This window comes from Callorhinchus milii, unplaced genomic scaffold (assembly GCF_018977255.1).
Source record: "Callorhinchus milii isolate IMCB2004 unplaced genomic scaffold, IMCB_Cmil_1.0 Scaffold23, whole genome shotgun sequence".
Lineage (NCBI taxonomy): Eukaryota > Metazoa > Chordata > Chondrichthyes > Chimaeriformes > Callorhinchidae > Callorhinchus > Callorhinchus milii.
This window is the reverse complement of record NW_024704764.1, coordinates 702,031-719,587: the sequence shown is the minus strand read 5'-3', so window position 1 is coordinate 719,587 and position 17,557 is coordinate 702,031. Positions and strand designations below refer to the sequence as shown.

General features: G+C 47.7%; 1 protein-coding gene across 5 annotated transcripts in view; it reads right to left on the bottom strand.

Moving 5' to 3' along the window:
• Positions 1-3,198: 3,198 nt before the first annotated feature.
• The window catches only part of LOC103185730 (sorting nexin-11), a 48,949-nt gene continuing 34,590 nt past the window's right edge, over positions 3,199-17,557 (bottom strand). For all 5 annotated transcript variants that reach the window (XM_042343213.1, XM_042343216.1, XM_042343212.1 and 2 more), the window contains 2 exons: positions 6,893-7,102; positions 3,199-5,100 (listed from right to left, as the gene is read on the bottom strand). In XM_042343213.1, the coding sequence (XP_042199147.1) occupies positions 4,386-5,100; positions 6,893-7,102 (925 nt within the window). In that variant the 3' untranslated portion in view covers positions 3,199-4,385. The remainder of the gene's footprint in view (positions 5,101-6,892; positions 7,103-17,557) is intronic.

Below are 17,557 nucleotides of genomic sequence, written 5' to 3'. Positions count from 1 at the left end.
AGCAGAAAGTGTGTCAAGAACAAATTAGATAAGATTTCTGCTAGAAAATAATATCCCGGGATACAGTGTATAGTTTGGGACACGACATGTCAAGCGACCCCCAGGATGGTGGAAGGCGAACTAAATGGACCTTGGGCTTCATTTGCCGAGCTAATTTTCGGGTTCTTGAATTGTTGTTGAAGTGCCAGAGGACAGCCTATTGCTTGTGGAACTATTTGAACGAAGACATTATACCCAAACCTGCACCTTCTTCCAGCACTGGAGAGCGGTCAGCAGTGGGAACCCTTCCTCGTTTATCTGCGCAGAGACTTAACTGTAGTCCCTTCTACTGTCTTGGCGGAGATCAGCATCTCAGCACAGAGGGTTCTGGACCTGTCTGGCTCACTTTTACACCAGCCTGAGCTTAGCTTTTTNAACTTTTTTTTTCTGTTCATCACAATTGCTTTTACTCAGCATTCGAAATAGAAAAGTGTTATCAGATGTTCCAGCCGGGGCTGAGTGTGTGTCTCCTAAGATCTATTAGCCTGCTGAAGAGCAATTTCTAAATCCAATAGGAATTTGTTTTATTTCGAGTGGAAAAGGCCAAAAGGGTTAAGGCAGACATCAGACTATGTCTTTCACGGGCCGTCCAGTAATAGGCCTGCCAGCACGAGCCGCCCTCAGCCTCATGTAATTTCAAGCTGTTACAAGGAATGAGCAAAACAATTCATTGTTGGCAGAGCTAATGTTGGAACTGTCAGCGCTCAAATTAATGAGTTCCAAACTGAACACGGTCCCTGCCTGATGATAAGTATGCCGGACTGGTCAATTAATTACAAAAGAAAGATCAATTCATAATGTGCTTCCAGAGCAGCGATGCTGTTCACTGCTGCGAGACACGAGGCTTGCGGTTGCAGCCGTGCTTCTGATCTCACTGATGTTCTGCCTGCTCCTGCTGTTGTAAAGAGAAGTCGGGATCGATGCTGCGCTATCTCCCCGTTACTGACTGCGTTCACTTTTCTCTGGTTGAATTTTGTTCCAGAGACCAGAGGCTGACAGCAGCCGACCGACCCATTGCTGATACACTCCGGGTTGACGTTTGCCGAGCAGACAAGAAGAAAATGACAGCTTCTCAGGAGGAACCGACAAGTTCCGTCCACCGTCGTGTATTCATCACAAACCCTCCAACTTCCCCCTGGTTTAGTTCCAGTCTCGGCCTCCCCCTCCCGAAGACATTGGATCATCTAATTATTGTAGGTCGGTTCAAAGAGGGTTGTAAATTTCTATTAGTGAGGTGAGTGTGAGAAATATACAATATACTCATCGCGCCTATATGGCATTGGGCGTTACCCAGGTCCCTAAGCGTCATTCATCACCACTGGGCTCCATCGCAGTGTACAAGTAATAAAAGGACTGCAATTTTAGCAATTGGTGGAGTCCCCAGGGAGCTATTTGGCGACAGAGAATCACAGACCTGCTCATTCCTATCCTCACACATTCCCAGCCGAAGAGTCTTCAGGAGCTGGAATCTTTCTAAGCTGATCACTTTCTCGCCTGCAGTCTTAACAAATGTAGTTACGGCAGCAGCAGTGTCAGTTTCACTCTCTCTCTCTCTCCTCCGAGTCAGAAGCTTCCAGGTTCACTTTGGGCCTTTGTTTGAAACTCAGTGTTAGGCTGACACTCCAACCCCAGACAAAATTGGTCATTCTTTGGTCATTGGTCATGGCTGTTTGTGGGATTGTGTTCGAATTGGCTGTTACTTTCGCCTTCAAAATGCAATCGATACACTTTTACTGTACTTTGAGATGTCCTCCAAACGGGAAAGGAGTAAAATTACACATCACATGTAAAGATTATTATTATTGCAGTGCTCTCCCACAAAGTCACTGCGGAACTTGATATTGTATATTTAATAAACAGCCACTGGGTTCAAGATTGACTGACCTGCTCCAGCTCAGGGTGCGAGTGGAAAGGCTGTGACCTTCAGGCTCAGAGTGTTGACGTTTGTATGGTGCTGCTGGTATTTTGAGGGTTAAACGCCAGCCTCCCATTCCTCTGGTGCCATCTGTGATCCTTCAGAAGGCAAAAGCACTGTCGGAACCGCAAGCAATTCAGAGTTAAAGAGGGGAGGCTATCGTGGTGTAGCACTGTACTGCGGGTCACCAGAGAGCATCGGAGGATTAATAGATACCAAAGAGCGATTACCAGCAGTAATCTAATAAATGGGCAGTGAATCCCAAGATTAGATCTTTGCTTTGAAGTCACTCTGGTATCTCCTTTATTATTAAGTAATATATTGTTCCCATTTTTTCTTGAGTTTTACTTTGTTTAGTTTGTGTTGATCTTCTCTCCCCTCCCGAAGGCGTTGACTCGTGCTGGGGTGGGGGTGTGGGGGGGAGAAGAAGTCACCGGTGTCCGCCTTGGCCCAGTGCCAACACCTTTTGCGTGAGTACATACGGTGAGTGATATCAAACCAACAGAGCCTTCATGGTCGGCCAGAATAATATTTCTTAGTCACTGACTATTTCTTGATTTGGTGCCGTAAATGAAGAAATATTCAGTCCAGAAAAAAATGAAAACACGTTACTGATCGAGTGTGGACTTACCCAGACTCGAGCAAATGTTCGGGGGTGGGGGGGGGAGGGGGTGGGGGCTGCTTCTTGACAGGCCTTGTGGGCCACAAGTTGGCCGTCAAACTGCTCTACACGTTTCTATGTATTTAAATATCAAATTAAATCTGCAAATTCCCACTTTTCTGAAAACGATGGGGCAGAACTGGTCCCAATCCACCGCAGGTGCAGCGTTACATCGGCTCAGTTTCATTTTCAAAAATAGCAAAATGGCCGTTCGCTGTCACTTTGACGAGGGGTTGTGTTGTTGCCCGAAACAGTACAATATGGCGGTGCCAAAGCCACCGACAGTTTGTGTCCGGGTGTATTGTGTGATGGGCCTGATTATTTCATTGTTAGAGACAGCCTTTGGGTGAGAGTCGCTCGGGCTCGGGCTCGCTGCTCACCGCACCGCGCGTCTGTGTAAACTCCTGAGATCGGCTGCAACACGTTTATTATTTTGCAGAAATGGTTTCGTTACTGTCACATCGCCTACAGTGCCCTGTAGCTCAGTGGCTAACGTGCTCGCCTCGCAAGCAAGAGGACCCGGGTTCGATTCAGCGGATCGCTTTTCCGGGCGTAATAATCCCTTCAAAAAATATATGCATAATTTTTGTCAATCCACGACTGTTTGTTTATGACCTTTTACAACTGGCGGCCGCATTTCGCCCATAAAGCACACAGTCAATTCTCTTTACATGAAGTGCTTTGAGACGTCTTGAAGATGTGATAAGGCGCTACAACAAATGGAAGGATCAGTATTGTTTTTAATTGCGAGCAGCACAAATGCCTTCCCTTTACTGGTTCCCCGGTGACACGGCATGTGCTGTGAAAGCAGATGTTTGAACAACTCGAGTGAAAAATACCTGCCCCTGTGGGCTGGGGGCCGATCCATTACCCGTTCCACCCAGTGCCTCTGATGTTTTTTTTCCCCTCTTGCACTTTCCTCATGAATAGGAAGAAGTAAACTTCACACCTCACTGGCCAGCAGTTTGTATCTCCTAGAAAATCAATTCCCTGCATTGAACAGACGCTCACACTCTACGGGATTCAGTTTCTGTCCGATCCACGGCCCAGCGAAGCCACTCCACTGGGTGATGTCCCCGAGTCGTGGCTCCGTGATATCATCCTCTCTCATCGCTCACACCAGCCGAGGGTGAATTTGCGCAGATTCCAACATGGTCTTTCTAGGCGTGACTAACAATTTAGCTCCCAATCTTTGACCTGCTCCCTGCCCCCACCCTCGATCTGGTCAATCTCATCATTATCTCAGGTTATTTAAGGGTCAGAACAAATAGGTGTGTGTGGGGGGGGCGTCACATATTATAATCCCACGTCTCTGCTAAACATGCAGAGCTAAACAATGAATACATCATACTTAATTTCACATTTCGGTACTTAGTGAATATCTGTGCCTCACAGCGAGAGGTGTCAGTGCTGACCTCTGCGTAGGCTTCGAGCTTGTGCTCTCGCTAAACTGTCCCAAGCAGCATTAACAGATCAGCTACGGTACAGGCTACATACAGAATAAAGCCGTGTGCGTTGTACACCCCGCACTCCCAGGTCAGCGATAGCGTGGGTTACACATGGTGAAGCTCCCAGTGCACTGCGTCCCATTCCCATTCCCACTCAGCAGTGATTTGATGGACTCCGTGTCTGACAGTCCATCTTCAGCAGATGGACAACAACCAATCAGATTGTTGACTGTCTCAATCGTGGTTACCTGCGTAACGTGCGTAGCCCCTCCTCCTCCCTGATCGTCGGAACTAGAGACGTCCCAGAAACCACCCCCACTCCTCACAATCCATTATAGACAGGAGAGTGTCTCTCTGTGATTTGGGAAGGTGGGATCTGTTCCTGTGTGATGGAGGAGGTCACTTCCTGTGTAATGGAGACAGGGGTGACTTCCTGTGTGATGGAGGAGGGGGTGACTTCCTGTGTGATGGAGACAGGAGTCACCTCTGGTTTGATGGAGACGGGGGTCACTTCCGGTGTGGAGGCAGGGGTCACTTCCTGTGTGATTGAGACAGGGGTCACTTCCTGTGTGACTGAGACAGGGGTCACTTCCTGTGTGATTGAGACAGGGGTCACTTCCTGTGTGATTGAGACAGGGGTCACTTCCTGAGTGATGGAGTCAGCGGTCACCTCTGGTGTGATGGAGACGGGGGTCCCCTCCTGTGTGATGGAGGAGGGGGTCACCTCTGGTGTGATGGAGACGGGGGTCACTTCCTGTGTGATGGAGACTGGGGTCACTTCCTGAGTGATGGAGTCAGGGGTCACCTCTGGTGTGATGGAGACGGGGGTCCCCTCCTGTGTGATGGAGGAGGGGGTCACCTCTGGTGTGATGGAGGAGGGGGTCCCCTCTGGTGTGATGGAGGAGGGGGTCACCTCTGGTGTGATGGAGACGGGGGTCACTTCCTGTGTGATGGAGGAGGGTCTCCCTACAACTCGATTGGAAGCGACTGTCTCCGAGTTGCTCTCCCCGACACTCGCCTGCGTGCGATTGGGCGAACTACGCACAAAGAGAAGCAAAATGAACGCAGGAAGCTTTTGTGACACCATCATTCGGAGGCCATTCACACACACACACACACACACGGTCCTGAACCTCAACATTCCCTCTTTCCCTCCCACTTTGGCTCAGGAGCTGAGTGGGAAGAATCCCCGCCTCAGTGACCACCCCCCACTAATCCCCACCACCCCCCACACCCCCACAGGGCTGCTAACATTGGCAAGTTGACCTTTCATCAGCAGTGCCTCGGAATACTGCATTGTCAGAGATTCCGTCCCACAGATGCGATGTTAAACCTGGGTCCCGTCAGACAGATAGACGTCAAAAAAAATCTGCAACGATATTCGACAACAGACTTCTCTCCCGATGATCCGGCTGACAATCCTCTGGTGCAAAATGACGACCGCATTTGACAACAAAAACAACATCTCTCCATTTGACAGTGATTGTGAAGCACTTTGAATGGGATGAGATGCCATAAAAAAAACCGCAAGTTCTTTCTTTAACAATCAGATCAACCGCTGGGCGATCCCAGATCTCATCACAAAGTCATAGTGAAAAGACCACTTTAAGAGAGCGTGGGTGAGTTGCCACAGCGCAGGGTTGGGGAGTAGGGATCGTGTCACGTTGGCTCTGTTGGCAGCACTCTCACCGCTGAGTTGGGCTGTTGGTTCAAGCCCCACACTGGGATTTGGAACTCATATCCTTCGGACTAGACGTTAAATCGATGTCAAGTCTATCTGCTCAAGGGGACAATAAGGACCCCGTTGGCCATTTGAAAAGTGATGGGAGTTTCTCCTGGAGTCCTGGCCAGTAATCCCCCAATAAAGTTGTTCATTCATTTCATGGCTGTTTGTGGGACGTTGCTGTGTGCAAATTGCCTGCCATGTTCGCCTTTAAATACAGAGTGACTCTCTGCAGTGTATACTATGAAGCACTTTGAGACATCCTTCCCACGTGTGGATGTAAGGATTATTATTTTACCTACTGACAATGTCAGTGTAAAATGTGCTGCTTCTTTATATAATAATAACAATCCTTACATTTGATACAGCACCTTATCACAACTTTGAGAGGTCTCAAGCACTTCACGGAATATCCTGTAAAGTGAATTGACTGTATATTTTGTGGGCGAAATGCAGATGCCAATTGCGCACAGCAGCGTCCCCACAAACAGTTGTGGATTGAGTGACCAAATTATACATTTTTTTGAAGGGATTATTACCCCCGGAAAAGTGATCCGCCAATCGATTAACAACCGGGTTCCTCCTTACTGCTGGGGAAACTGGATCAATGTTTCGGCCTTTCACTTGCGAGGCGAGTGTTCTGTAGCGCCATATCACTTTGTCGAGACGTCTCAAAGTGCTTCACATAATATACTGTAAACTGGATGGTGCAGTGCTGCCAGATGAGATCTGAGGCCAAGCGTTACTGCTGATAGATGACCTCTAATATCCTCCCCTCAGTTAGCGAACACTGACCTGCTTCATGACTTCCGGACCTCCCCCCACCCCATCCCTCACCGCCAGCCACTTCCAGCCACTTTGCCCTCACTCTCAATTTCAAAGATGAAGGGTCAAGATGTAGGGTGTTTGAGGTCTCTTCCTGCTCTCCCGACCCTCTTTGGCTTCTCCCCCACTCTTAATTCACATCCATCTCTCCCTCACCCCCCCACCATTCCCGCTCGGCCAGGGTATCCAGCCAACTTTGGGAAATCCTCCCGACATGAAAGGTGCTACACAGTATTTTATTGTAAATTGTGTTCAATAATTAGCCAACGCGCTGTGATTACCTCTGACACTCATACGCGATGGTGCTGACAACTGCAGAATCCCCTTCGTGCAGTGCACTCTTGTTGGACATGGCGTAGCTGAGGATGGCTTCAGTCGTTGAGTAAGGGGTCTGGCCCAACACACACCCTTCCATCTCCGCTGGGGACAGCTGGGTCTGCATGAAGAGGTGGAGTAGAGTGTCTGACAGAAACACTGTCATGTGGAGCACCCTGAGGAGGCAGAGCAGAGGAATAACTCAAAAAATAGCCTTTTATTCCCTTTAATAAATGATTCTTCTCAGCAACTACCTTCTACAACAACAACAACAACAACAACAAGATTCCATTTATAAAGCGCCTTTCACGTCAGGAGGACGTCCCAATCAGTCTTTCTTGCACTTTATTGATGTATCCTCATCCTCACCTACAAGGCCATTCACGGCCTCACTCCCTCCTACCTCTCTGATCTACTATCCCCCTACCTACCTGCCCGTACCCTCCGTTCCTCTGGCTCCGGTCTGCTCCACATCCCCCGCCCCAACCGCTCTACCATCAGTGGCCGGGTCTTCAGCCTCTCAGCCCCGAGGCTCTGGAACTCTATCCCCAGTGCCTTCGCCGCTTCCTCCCTCTCCTCCTTCAAGGCCGGTCTCAAGACCTTTCTCTTTGACCTCCAGCCTTCAGCTCCCCTCTCGACTCTCTACCCCCTCCTCGCTCCCTCCCTTCCCCCCCTCACCCTGACCACTTCCCCCCTCCTCGCCCCCTCCCTTCCCTCCCCTCACCCTGACCATTTCCCCACTGCTCGGGTCCTGACCCAACTGTCCAGCGCCTTGGGACGTCCTCCCGACGTGAAAGGCGCTCTATAAATGGAATCTTGTTGTTGTTGTTGTATTATGGATGTCGCTCCTATGGACTTTACTCTGTTGTTCCTCTCAAACACATTAGCTTATGTTGAGAACCTTTATGTTTTTTATTTTCAGACAGTTATCTAATTTCCTCTTAAAAGCTATTAAAAATTCTGTCTCAACCGTGATTCTAGACAGAGCCTTCCACATCCTAACAAATCCTCTGTGTAGAACCCCTCTCCCTTTGTTTCAGCTTTTCTGTTTTGCCGCACACTCAGGCATGGAGCGATCTGCAGTATTCACCTTCTAACGTGTCATTATGAACGGAACAGTAACAGAGACTGAGAACAGCTGAGCTCCATCAGCTTTAAGATCAATACCGAAAAGAGATGATAGAAATGGCCCTGAAGAAACAAAGCTGGCCGTTAATCTGCCTGTGCGGAGACTGTGGTGACATTGAATTCACATTCAGACTGTTGTTAAGTGCTGCCTTATTTAGAGTACAGACAGACCCTGATAAGATCACTTGCTATTGGCTGAAGGGAGCCATTGTGCTGAGCAATACTGATCTCTGGGGGGGGCCGGGGGGCCGGGGGCGCAAGACAAAATCAGTGTAACTCTGAGACACCGTCAGCCTCTCAAACAACAGGATTCAACGACATTCAAAATTAACACGAAAATATTTTGCAAAGTTACAAAGTCAATTCACTTGACAGTATATTCTGTGAAGCGCTTTGAGACGAGTGACTATTATTATTAGCCTGATCAGGCCTCGAACCTCAAACATAAAAAAAACATTTCCGTGGCCGTGTTTAGACTCCTGACAGCCCATTCCCCTAGTGCCCGCCCCCACCTCGCTGTCCTTGCTGACCTTCAGTACCCAGGGATATCTGCTTTGACTCAGTTTGAAACCCACAAGCAGACGGCAGCCATGGCCAAGCTCCATAGGCTCTTTAACATCCACCTGAACACAGACAGACTTCTCGCGCTTGGTTAACATCTCATCCAAAGGGCATCATCTCCAAAACTACAGTAGCTCACAGTGATGAAACTATAAACTCAAAAGAAACGTATGATAGTAACGTGCCTTTTGGCCCATTATTTCACGTCGATGTTTGTTCCCCAAAGAATTCTTAGGCAATGCTCTCAGTGGCAAACCATGTAGCTTTAGCCAGTTAAACCTTCGTTCTTGCTAACCTGTAGCTAATACTCTCTGGAAATAGGTAAGTTCAGAACCAGGCAAATCTCTATGTGTAGGCGGCATACATGTAAAATACTTAGTCTGCTTTAGACACCTAAAACACGCTGATGGGCTTCTGCGGATATCAACAATAACAAATTATATTTGTAGAGCGTATCTCACATCGGGAGGATATCCTGATGCGCTGGACAGTCAGGGATAATTGCACCCAAGCTGGGGGTTGGGATCAGGAGGGGGAGGGCAGGGCGGATGGGGGTAGGAAAGTGTCCCAACGACGCGGTCGAAGAGGAAGGTTTTGAGACGGGCCTTGAAGGAAGCGACGGAGGGGGCGAGGCGAAGGGACTGGGATGAAGTTTCAGAGGGTGGGGGCAAACATCCGGTTGACCCAACAAAATTCCAGCAAACTGACTCAAGCAGCTGACACCCAACAAGACAGACGGGGACACCCTCAGGAGGTGAAAACCTGGCCGGGCAATGCTTCACCTCTTCCACTGCTCTCCCCACTCAATGTTCAGAATTCCTGCCGGAAACGCCACATGTGGGTTTCAATTCCACAGAACACTTTGCTTAGAAACTATTGTGGGCAAAGTGCACCTTATGTGCTAAATAACTCAAGGGCCAAAAATGCAGTTGAATAAGTCCACAGTTATCGACCGCTGCTGTGGTGATTGACACCAGCTGCCCCTGACCTCCCTAGACCTGGCTTCACCTTTGCTATCAGCTATTGAGGACCAAGGCTGCTCTGTCTGTGATCATAGTGTCGAACTTTGCAAAACATGTTGTCGTTCCTGACCCCATCCAATGCTGCTCTGTAACTTGGCACTGCTTCTGGGTTTCAGAACAGATATTTCAGGAACTATGTAAAGTCACAATCCCAATGATGCTCTCTTAAATGGAACAAGACAGACAACCTTTTCTTCAGCCTTAACTCTGGCATCTCTTACAGGATAAGCACACAGTATTTAAAGAGTAGGGTCTTTCTGGCCTCCCACCCCCTCCCCACATAACCCAATGAATAACATCCCTGCACGATACGGTACACATTGATAGTTCCCAGTTTGCTGTGGTCCCAATGCGTTGAATTAGAGAACTCAACGGAGAGAAGTTATAAAACAATAGCTTTTCCCATTTCAGGGAACGTTTGTAAAGCGCCATTTACGTAGGGAGGACATCCCAAGGCGCTGAACAGTCAGGGATTTGGGCTCAAGTCCATATTGAACCTGTCCCATTGCCTGTTCCAGGCCAGCCTCCTGCTCCAATGTCCATTGGCTGTACGTGGTGTCTCCCACCACCACCCGGTGAAATCTGTTTGATTTAAATCATGAAGTAACGACCGCAGCGATCTTGTTGTTGTTGTTGCGTGCTGAAGTCACCAGTTTCCACACTAGCCTAGAAAATACTCCACAACCAGCGTTGGTGAGTTCCATTTCTTTTGACCTTTCTTTCCCGCCCGAACTCATGCTAAGGGGCATCGCACAGGCGCTCACTGGGACCTCATTAAGTGGCTATTTTTTAATGCACACTTGGTATTGAGGCTGTTCGGTTTTACAGCCGAGCCCAATCCTGTCCTGACGTGCACTGTCCAGCAGGGGGCACTAGCAAACAATCCAGAACAAGTATACTGTCTGGTATTTGGAGCAGGAACAGTGACTAATGTTATATAGTGGGAATATTGGCTCATTCCCCTCCATCCCCTCAACCCAGTGCGAAGGAAAATTACAATTCCCAAATGCTGCTTCGGCTGAGATCGGCCCAACTCACAGACACGGCTCCAGGAGCTTTCAATATCATTGTTTGCCCAAACCTCCCCAATCAACCAACTCCCAGCAGATGTGACTCCTGTGGGCAGACATGCGAGAGAGCAGAGTGTGTTTACTGACTAAGTAGAAGATGCGAACATTGAAATCCGATCCTTTCCAACGCTGCAATTTTAATAAGGAATTTGTTACATGTCACCCATGTCTGCTGTTGGTAATTTAGTGCAACCGCTGTATGAACGGGTGATCCTTATATCAGAACAGTTTACCATCGTAACACTGCAATCTGCAAATCATATGCTCTATTTCCTCCACTGCTCTGGGCTCTGAAGCTTTGGATTAACATACAAACCCTCTATTTACATTCCTGGCTTTATTCATGGGTAAAGCTACTCAGGATTCCAGTCTGGAATAAAGCTGGTAATGTAACCAGCAGTAATAATTAATGCATTGTTCTCCCCTGTGCCCGGCCGTAACGGCTGTGCCTGTGTGACTGCACTATGCCAGGTTTAGTTTGGCATCTCTGCCTCCCCAGGGCTGGCTGCAAGTGCAGGCCTTTCGTGGGTGGAGGTGGTGACATCTGTACTAGGTTTCGCTGCCAGCAGCAGTTCTTGAGGATTTAGCAGCTGGTGATAAAGCATCAGGTCATCGTGTTCGGACTTTACTCAACCGGCTCCAATGCCTGGATTAACACTGGTAAAAAATCAGGACTGAAAATCCACTTGCGTTACTGTGGAGGCACCGGGTCAGGAAAAAGGCTGTCACGTTCTCGCTCATAGAATCCATAGAATCTTACAGCACAGGAGACCATTCGGCCCGTCGTGCCTGTGCCAGCTCTTTGAAAGAGCCACCAGCTAGTCCCACTCCCCCAACCTTACCGCCATGGCCCTGCAAATGTTTCCTTTTTGAGTGCCTATCCAATTCCCTTTTGAAAGCTATTATCGAATCTGCTTCCACTACCCTTTCAGGCAGAGAAACAGGAGGAGGCCATTCAAACCCTCGAGCCTGTTCCGCCATTCTATAAGATCATGGCTGATCTGTATCTCAACTACAATTACCTGCCCTTACCCCGTATCCTTTGATACCCTGACCCAACAAATAGACCTAACCGGCAGTGTATTCCAGACCGTAACAACTCTCTGGGTTAAAAAAAAATCTTCTCGCCTCCTCTCTGGTTCTTTTGTCAATTGTCTTTAATTATCTTAAATCTGTGTGGAAACATGCAGGAAGTTCACCAGGAATAGCTGAGGCTGTTTGTGTAATGACAGCCCAGCACCTCCACAGAAGCCTTGCCACCTGGGTGGGTGGGTGAGTGGAAGTCCTCAGTGGGGGTGTCTGGTGCGTCGGGTGACTCTCGCCCCCACTTCACTCCCGCCTCACAGGGTCAGCCAATTTAATGATGCTCACTGCTCAGACTCACCCACGACAGGTAATTCCTCCCACTGCATCACAGAGCCCACCATGAGCCAAACGTGATGAGTTGGGAATACAGTGCCAGAGAGCAAGGGACAAATCTCCCAAATCCCTCTATGGCAAATCCCGACAAACCACACCAACATTTCTTGTCTGACTTCCTCCTCTCCTCTGCTGCAGCATTTGTCTTTTTCCTCCCACCGAGTGGCAGTTCTACACAGCACTGTTGGATCCCCCCACCCACCCACCCACCCCGAGCGAGTGAGCATTCTAATCTATTCCACCACTGTGAGTGCAGCGTGAGGGGGGGACTAAGGAATCACAGATGAGCCTGATGCTATTCACACTCTACACACACCTTGTGACAGAGGAACCACTAATTGAGAACAGGAACCGTGACTGATTTTCCTCTTCCTTAACCCTGGATAGGCTCTGGGATGTTTCCCTGCGTGAGAGTCGCTATATAAATGCAAGTTGTTGTCGGATACAGAGGTCAATTGTAGCTCCGACCGCTGCCTGACTGAGATGAGGAAGGCAACACAGAAAGGGATTCAAACTACAGCTCTCTTGTCCTCGTGCTGGAGCCGGTACTCAACACGCCATCAGAGGAGTGACCCGTAGCAATAATAAAGGCTGCCCAGAGCAACACAGGCTGCCACGTCGTTTATATTAATGAAATTATTTGCCATTATTTCATTAATGGGACACTGCTGTGAGCAATTGGCTGCTGCGTTTCGCCCACAAAATAACTGTCAATCACTTCACAGCATATTCTGTGCAGCGCTTTGAGCAGTCTCAAATGCAAGGATTAAGTTATTATCATTTGCCAAATCCTAGACACCGGAAGACGCTAAGCAAATAAGAGTAAATCTAGATCCAGGCGGAATTTCACCCCCTTTGGGTTTGTCCAGCACTCGTGGGCTATGGGAGCTGTCACAGTTTAACAGGTCGCAGTTTTCCTGACTGACAGTTACTTGGTCTCGGGTACTTCTGTACTTCTGTAATCTAAATCCAGCCGAGGACACCCAAGAGCACAGAGTTTAAACCCCTAAATTTTAAACTAACGTAAACTGAGCTCTTGGGTTTTGGAGTCTCTGAGCAAACACTCTTCCATCTCGTTTGACAGCTTCAGGTTAGAAAAGATTTCCGTTTATAACAGCAATTAAGGGTTCATTCCGGGGTTAGAGTTCACATCCTATAAATGCTCTCAAGTAAAGACTAAATCTCAAGAGCTTCCAAATACTGTCTGAGGGGGCATAAATAAGGCTGGTATGAAACAAAATAAGGATCAGCGAGGGCAGAGAAAGTGAAAGGGTCAGGCAACCTGAAGACTGAAGCGAACAGATATTTATTAGGTCAAGATATCAAGGGATATGGGGCAAGAACGGGTAATTTGAGTTGAGGTACAGATCAGCCATGATAATAATGATGACTAATCCTTGTGTTTGATACAGCACCTTATCGCGTCTTCGAGACGTCTCAAAGCGCTTCACAGAATAGACTGTAAAATGAATCAATTGTATATTTTGACAGCGAAACGCGGCAGCCAATTGCGCACCGCAGCGTCCCACAAACAGTCGTGGATTGAAGTGACCAATTTATTATTTTTTCTTTTTTATAGAATGGTGGAACGGGCTTGAGGGGCTGAATGGCCTACTCCTGTTCCTGTTAAGCTGTTTCCCATCACCTACTCTTAAAGCTGTTCTCCCAGACAGTACACTTATTTTCCGCTGAGGCCGAAAACCTTTCTCTTCAACAACTTTTTCAGCCACCTCTTTCCTCCTCACTCCCACCCTGCTGGGGGCTCCCACTCCAACTCTCTTGAAAAGTCACTGTATGATTGCTAGCATCAAACGCTCACATGTGAGCCTGTGAATCCAATCCTGTCCTCACCCGTCACCTTTTGAGTGGGGGTTGGGTGTAGGACCCTGAGATGAGACCCCCCCCCTCACAGGGGCAGCTGAGTCCAATTGCAGCCGAAAACTGTTGTCATTCAGACAAGATGGTCACTGCTCGAGTCCCAGTAGCATCAGTCTTCTCCACTGAGCTAAAGCGTGAGGGGTTACGGAGATTAAAAAAACCTCCCACAACAACAATTAACATCTGTATTACATCAGGAGAATGTCTCAAAGGTCTCCCCACAGCTCATTGGGAGCCTCAGCTGGAGGAGGTGGGGGCAGCTGGGGAGAAACGTTCCTGAAACTGGGGTCGAAAAGAGAGGTCCTAAAGGATTTCATACAATCATAGAATTTGACAGCGCAGAAGGAGGCCATTCAACCCATTGTGCCTGTGACGGCTCTTTGAAAGAGCCACCAACTGCCACTCTTTCAAAGCATTAAGGGAGGAGGTAAGAGAGGAGGCGAGTCAGAGGGACTCCAGGCTGGAGAGTGGGGGGCAGAACGGCTGAAAACTTGAATGCAAGGGCTAAGGGCATGAAGTCCGCTCCCCTTGGCTGGAAAGAGCGCGGAGAAGTCAATACTGGAATGGGACTCTGCTGTACGTGCTGACATGTCCTATGGGCTCACAGGTGAACAGTCACTCAGATCCAGGAGTGTTGCTCGTGGCTGTGGAACATCTGTTCACCATGTCCATCAGGGGAGAAAACCGGAGATGAATAATTGAATGAAAGTACTTTCCTTTCCATGATGTTCAAATTATGGTTTCAAAATCAAATCCTTAGCCTCCTCTGCTCCGCATTTTCCATGTGCTAATTCAAGTGTGCAGCCCTGAGCAAGGCTCGCTGTCCAGGCTGGGGGCAGAGTGCACGAAGGCTGGTGATTGTAACCAGGTACATTCCCAACAACCGGCTGACACTTCTCAATCTCAACGTGGGTCAAGAATTCCACTGGCATTCAGTGATCACGGAGAGCAAGGTGATTTATCCTCACTCACTGATCAGACAATGGCCAAAAGCACATTGTTTTCACACCAGCCAATTTATTATAGCCTCAGTGCTCCGAGCTGTTCACAACATCCCACCAAACACCACCACCCCCCCCCCCCCCCCCCACCCACTGAATCTGTAGCTATTCGGTAGGGACTTTGAGTTAGTACAGTAAATCTGAATGTTTACAATGTTTAGCTCAGGGTGGTCCAACCTTTTGGCTGCCGTGGGCCGGATTCCCTATTGGAGAAAGGTCTGTGGGCCGCGTAAGCAATACTTGTGTTTCCCTTCCAGAAACTTAACAACATTTACACAGCACATTTTTCATGTTGGAAAGACATCTCAAAGCATTTAACGCTGCTGGCTGGGCACCAGAGCTGCGGGTGGGAGCCGAGGGAATTGGAACGGTGAGGGGAAAAGATGACCAAGTGCGTGGTCAAAAGTTATGTCTTGTCGTGCCTTGAAATAGGGCAGGGAGAAAGTGAGTCGGAGGGACTCCAGGAATGGAACTAATTGCCCATTAAATAATACAGTAAAACTCGCATAAATCTTATCTTTAGGAATCATGAAGTCCTATAGTGTCTGGTTAGAGCGCTTGCCTCCCAAGTGAGAGGACCTGGGTTTAATTCCCGGGCAGGGTGAAACCTTAGGCACGTTTCTTTCCTCACACGCCTCTGTTTTACCAGCAGTAAATAGGAACCCAGTTGTCGAATCAATTCGCGGATCGTTTTTCTAGGGGTAATAATCCCATCAAAAATAAATAAAATAATAATAATTTGGTAACTCAACCCACGACTGTTTGTGGGACGCTGCTGTGCGCAATTGACTGCCACGTTTCACCCGCAAAATATACAGTTAATTCACTTGACAGTATATTCTGTGAAACGCTTTGAGACGTCTCAAAGACGTGATAAGGCACTATTTCAAACGCAAGGATTATTAATATTATAATTGCCTAAGTGTAAGAATATATTTGTAATGTTCAATGTTTTTTAAGGCTTTTAATTAATCTTTATGTGCGTTTAGAAGGTTACCTACCCACAATCCTTTAATAAGGTTTGTTTGATTTAATGACTTGTTTAGCAGAGGGGTTAAGAGTATCTTTGCTGGACAGATTTGGGTCGGCTTCTGCTTACATTTCATATTTTCCTGGAAAGACGTTCACTCCTCTGAGATAATGAGCCATCGGGTCCTTAAGCACAGATATACGAACAATGGACCACAGAAAGGAAAGGCTACAGCCTCAGACACCTGCCTGTCTCAAGGTTAAAAAACAAGCAGCTGTAGAAGGCTGCCCAGAAGCTGTCCACATCGCTCTCTCTGCAAAGCAGCCTGCGAAGGGTGAGGGCTGACTCTGTGCCAAGGGGAGATGGAGTTAGAAACACATTAAAGAACTATATAACTTTGGAATAGTTGGAATCATCGTAGGAGGAACAGTTGTGAGGCAGCTGGTGGTCAGCGACCTCCCCAATGGAATCGGGTAATATTGGTTTTGTTGAATCTCACTGCTTTAATCTGCGAGTGAAAGATCACGAGAACTTGAACTGATCAATTCAAGGGACCGAATAGGAGAACTGTGTATGTACAGGGGTGAGGGGAATTACCTCCAGTAAGAAAGTGACCATTAAAAGGGAAAGAGGAGGAGTATTGAGGTCCGTAAGGAAGGAGTGCTTTCTCCAGTCGAAATGTGCTGTTATCACGGGTAATATACATTTCGATTGTTACACTGCAAAAAACTGTATGCTGATGTGATAATATAACATCAACGTTAATGCAGACTGTTGCTGCTTGTGTGTGAATAAAAGATCTTTTTTACTTTGAATCTTTGTGTCCACTCATATTGAGTAAACTGGGGCTCCAGCAAATGTAAGGATTATTATTATTATAATTGCCTAAATCATGTATCCACTCGAGTCCCATTCAGTTACCCATTAAAACCATTTAAACTTCTTTGTATGAGTTGTATTAATCATCTCCTAACTCATAAAACAGCTCCCCTATCCCCCATTACTCCCGCACTTACCGGCCGCAGTGACGAAGTACCAATGTGCACTTACCGGCTGCATTAAATTACGCACGTGCAGTTTAAATTATTGATCAAATCAGATTTTATACGAATTATACAGTTTGCCTGCAACTCGAATTTTGCATAAGTCATATTAAATGTTATGGTCAATTTGCACACAGCAAAGTCCTACAAACAGCTGTGAAGTGAATGACCACTTTTATCCCGGGGACTGTTGGCCAGGAAACCAGGAGAAACTACCTTCTCTTTTTGGGGGTGGGGGAATTCACAGATAAACCCAATACCGTCCTCTCCTCACATATGTACAATTTTCACACGGGGAGGAGGCTCGCAATCAGGTTCATAAACTCTCACTGATTTCCCTTTCCAACCCAAGGCACTAAGGCCAACTGTAGCCCTATCTGCTGCCTTGGCTGACATCAGCTAACTCAGCACAGAGCAGTGATCGATCCAGTGTGAGCTTTAAAAGTCAAATTACATTGTCTGGCAGCTCTGGAGCCTGAGGAGGTATTATTTTCTCAGCCAGCCTCAGTCAGTGCTTTTTGGTTCAAGACAGGAAACAG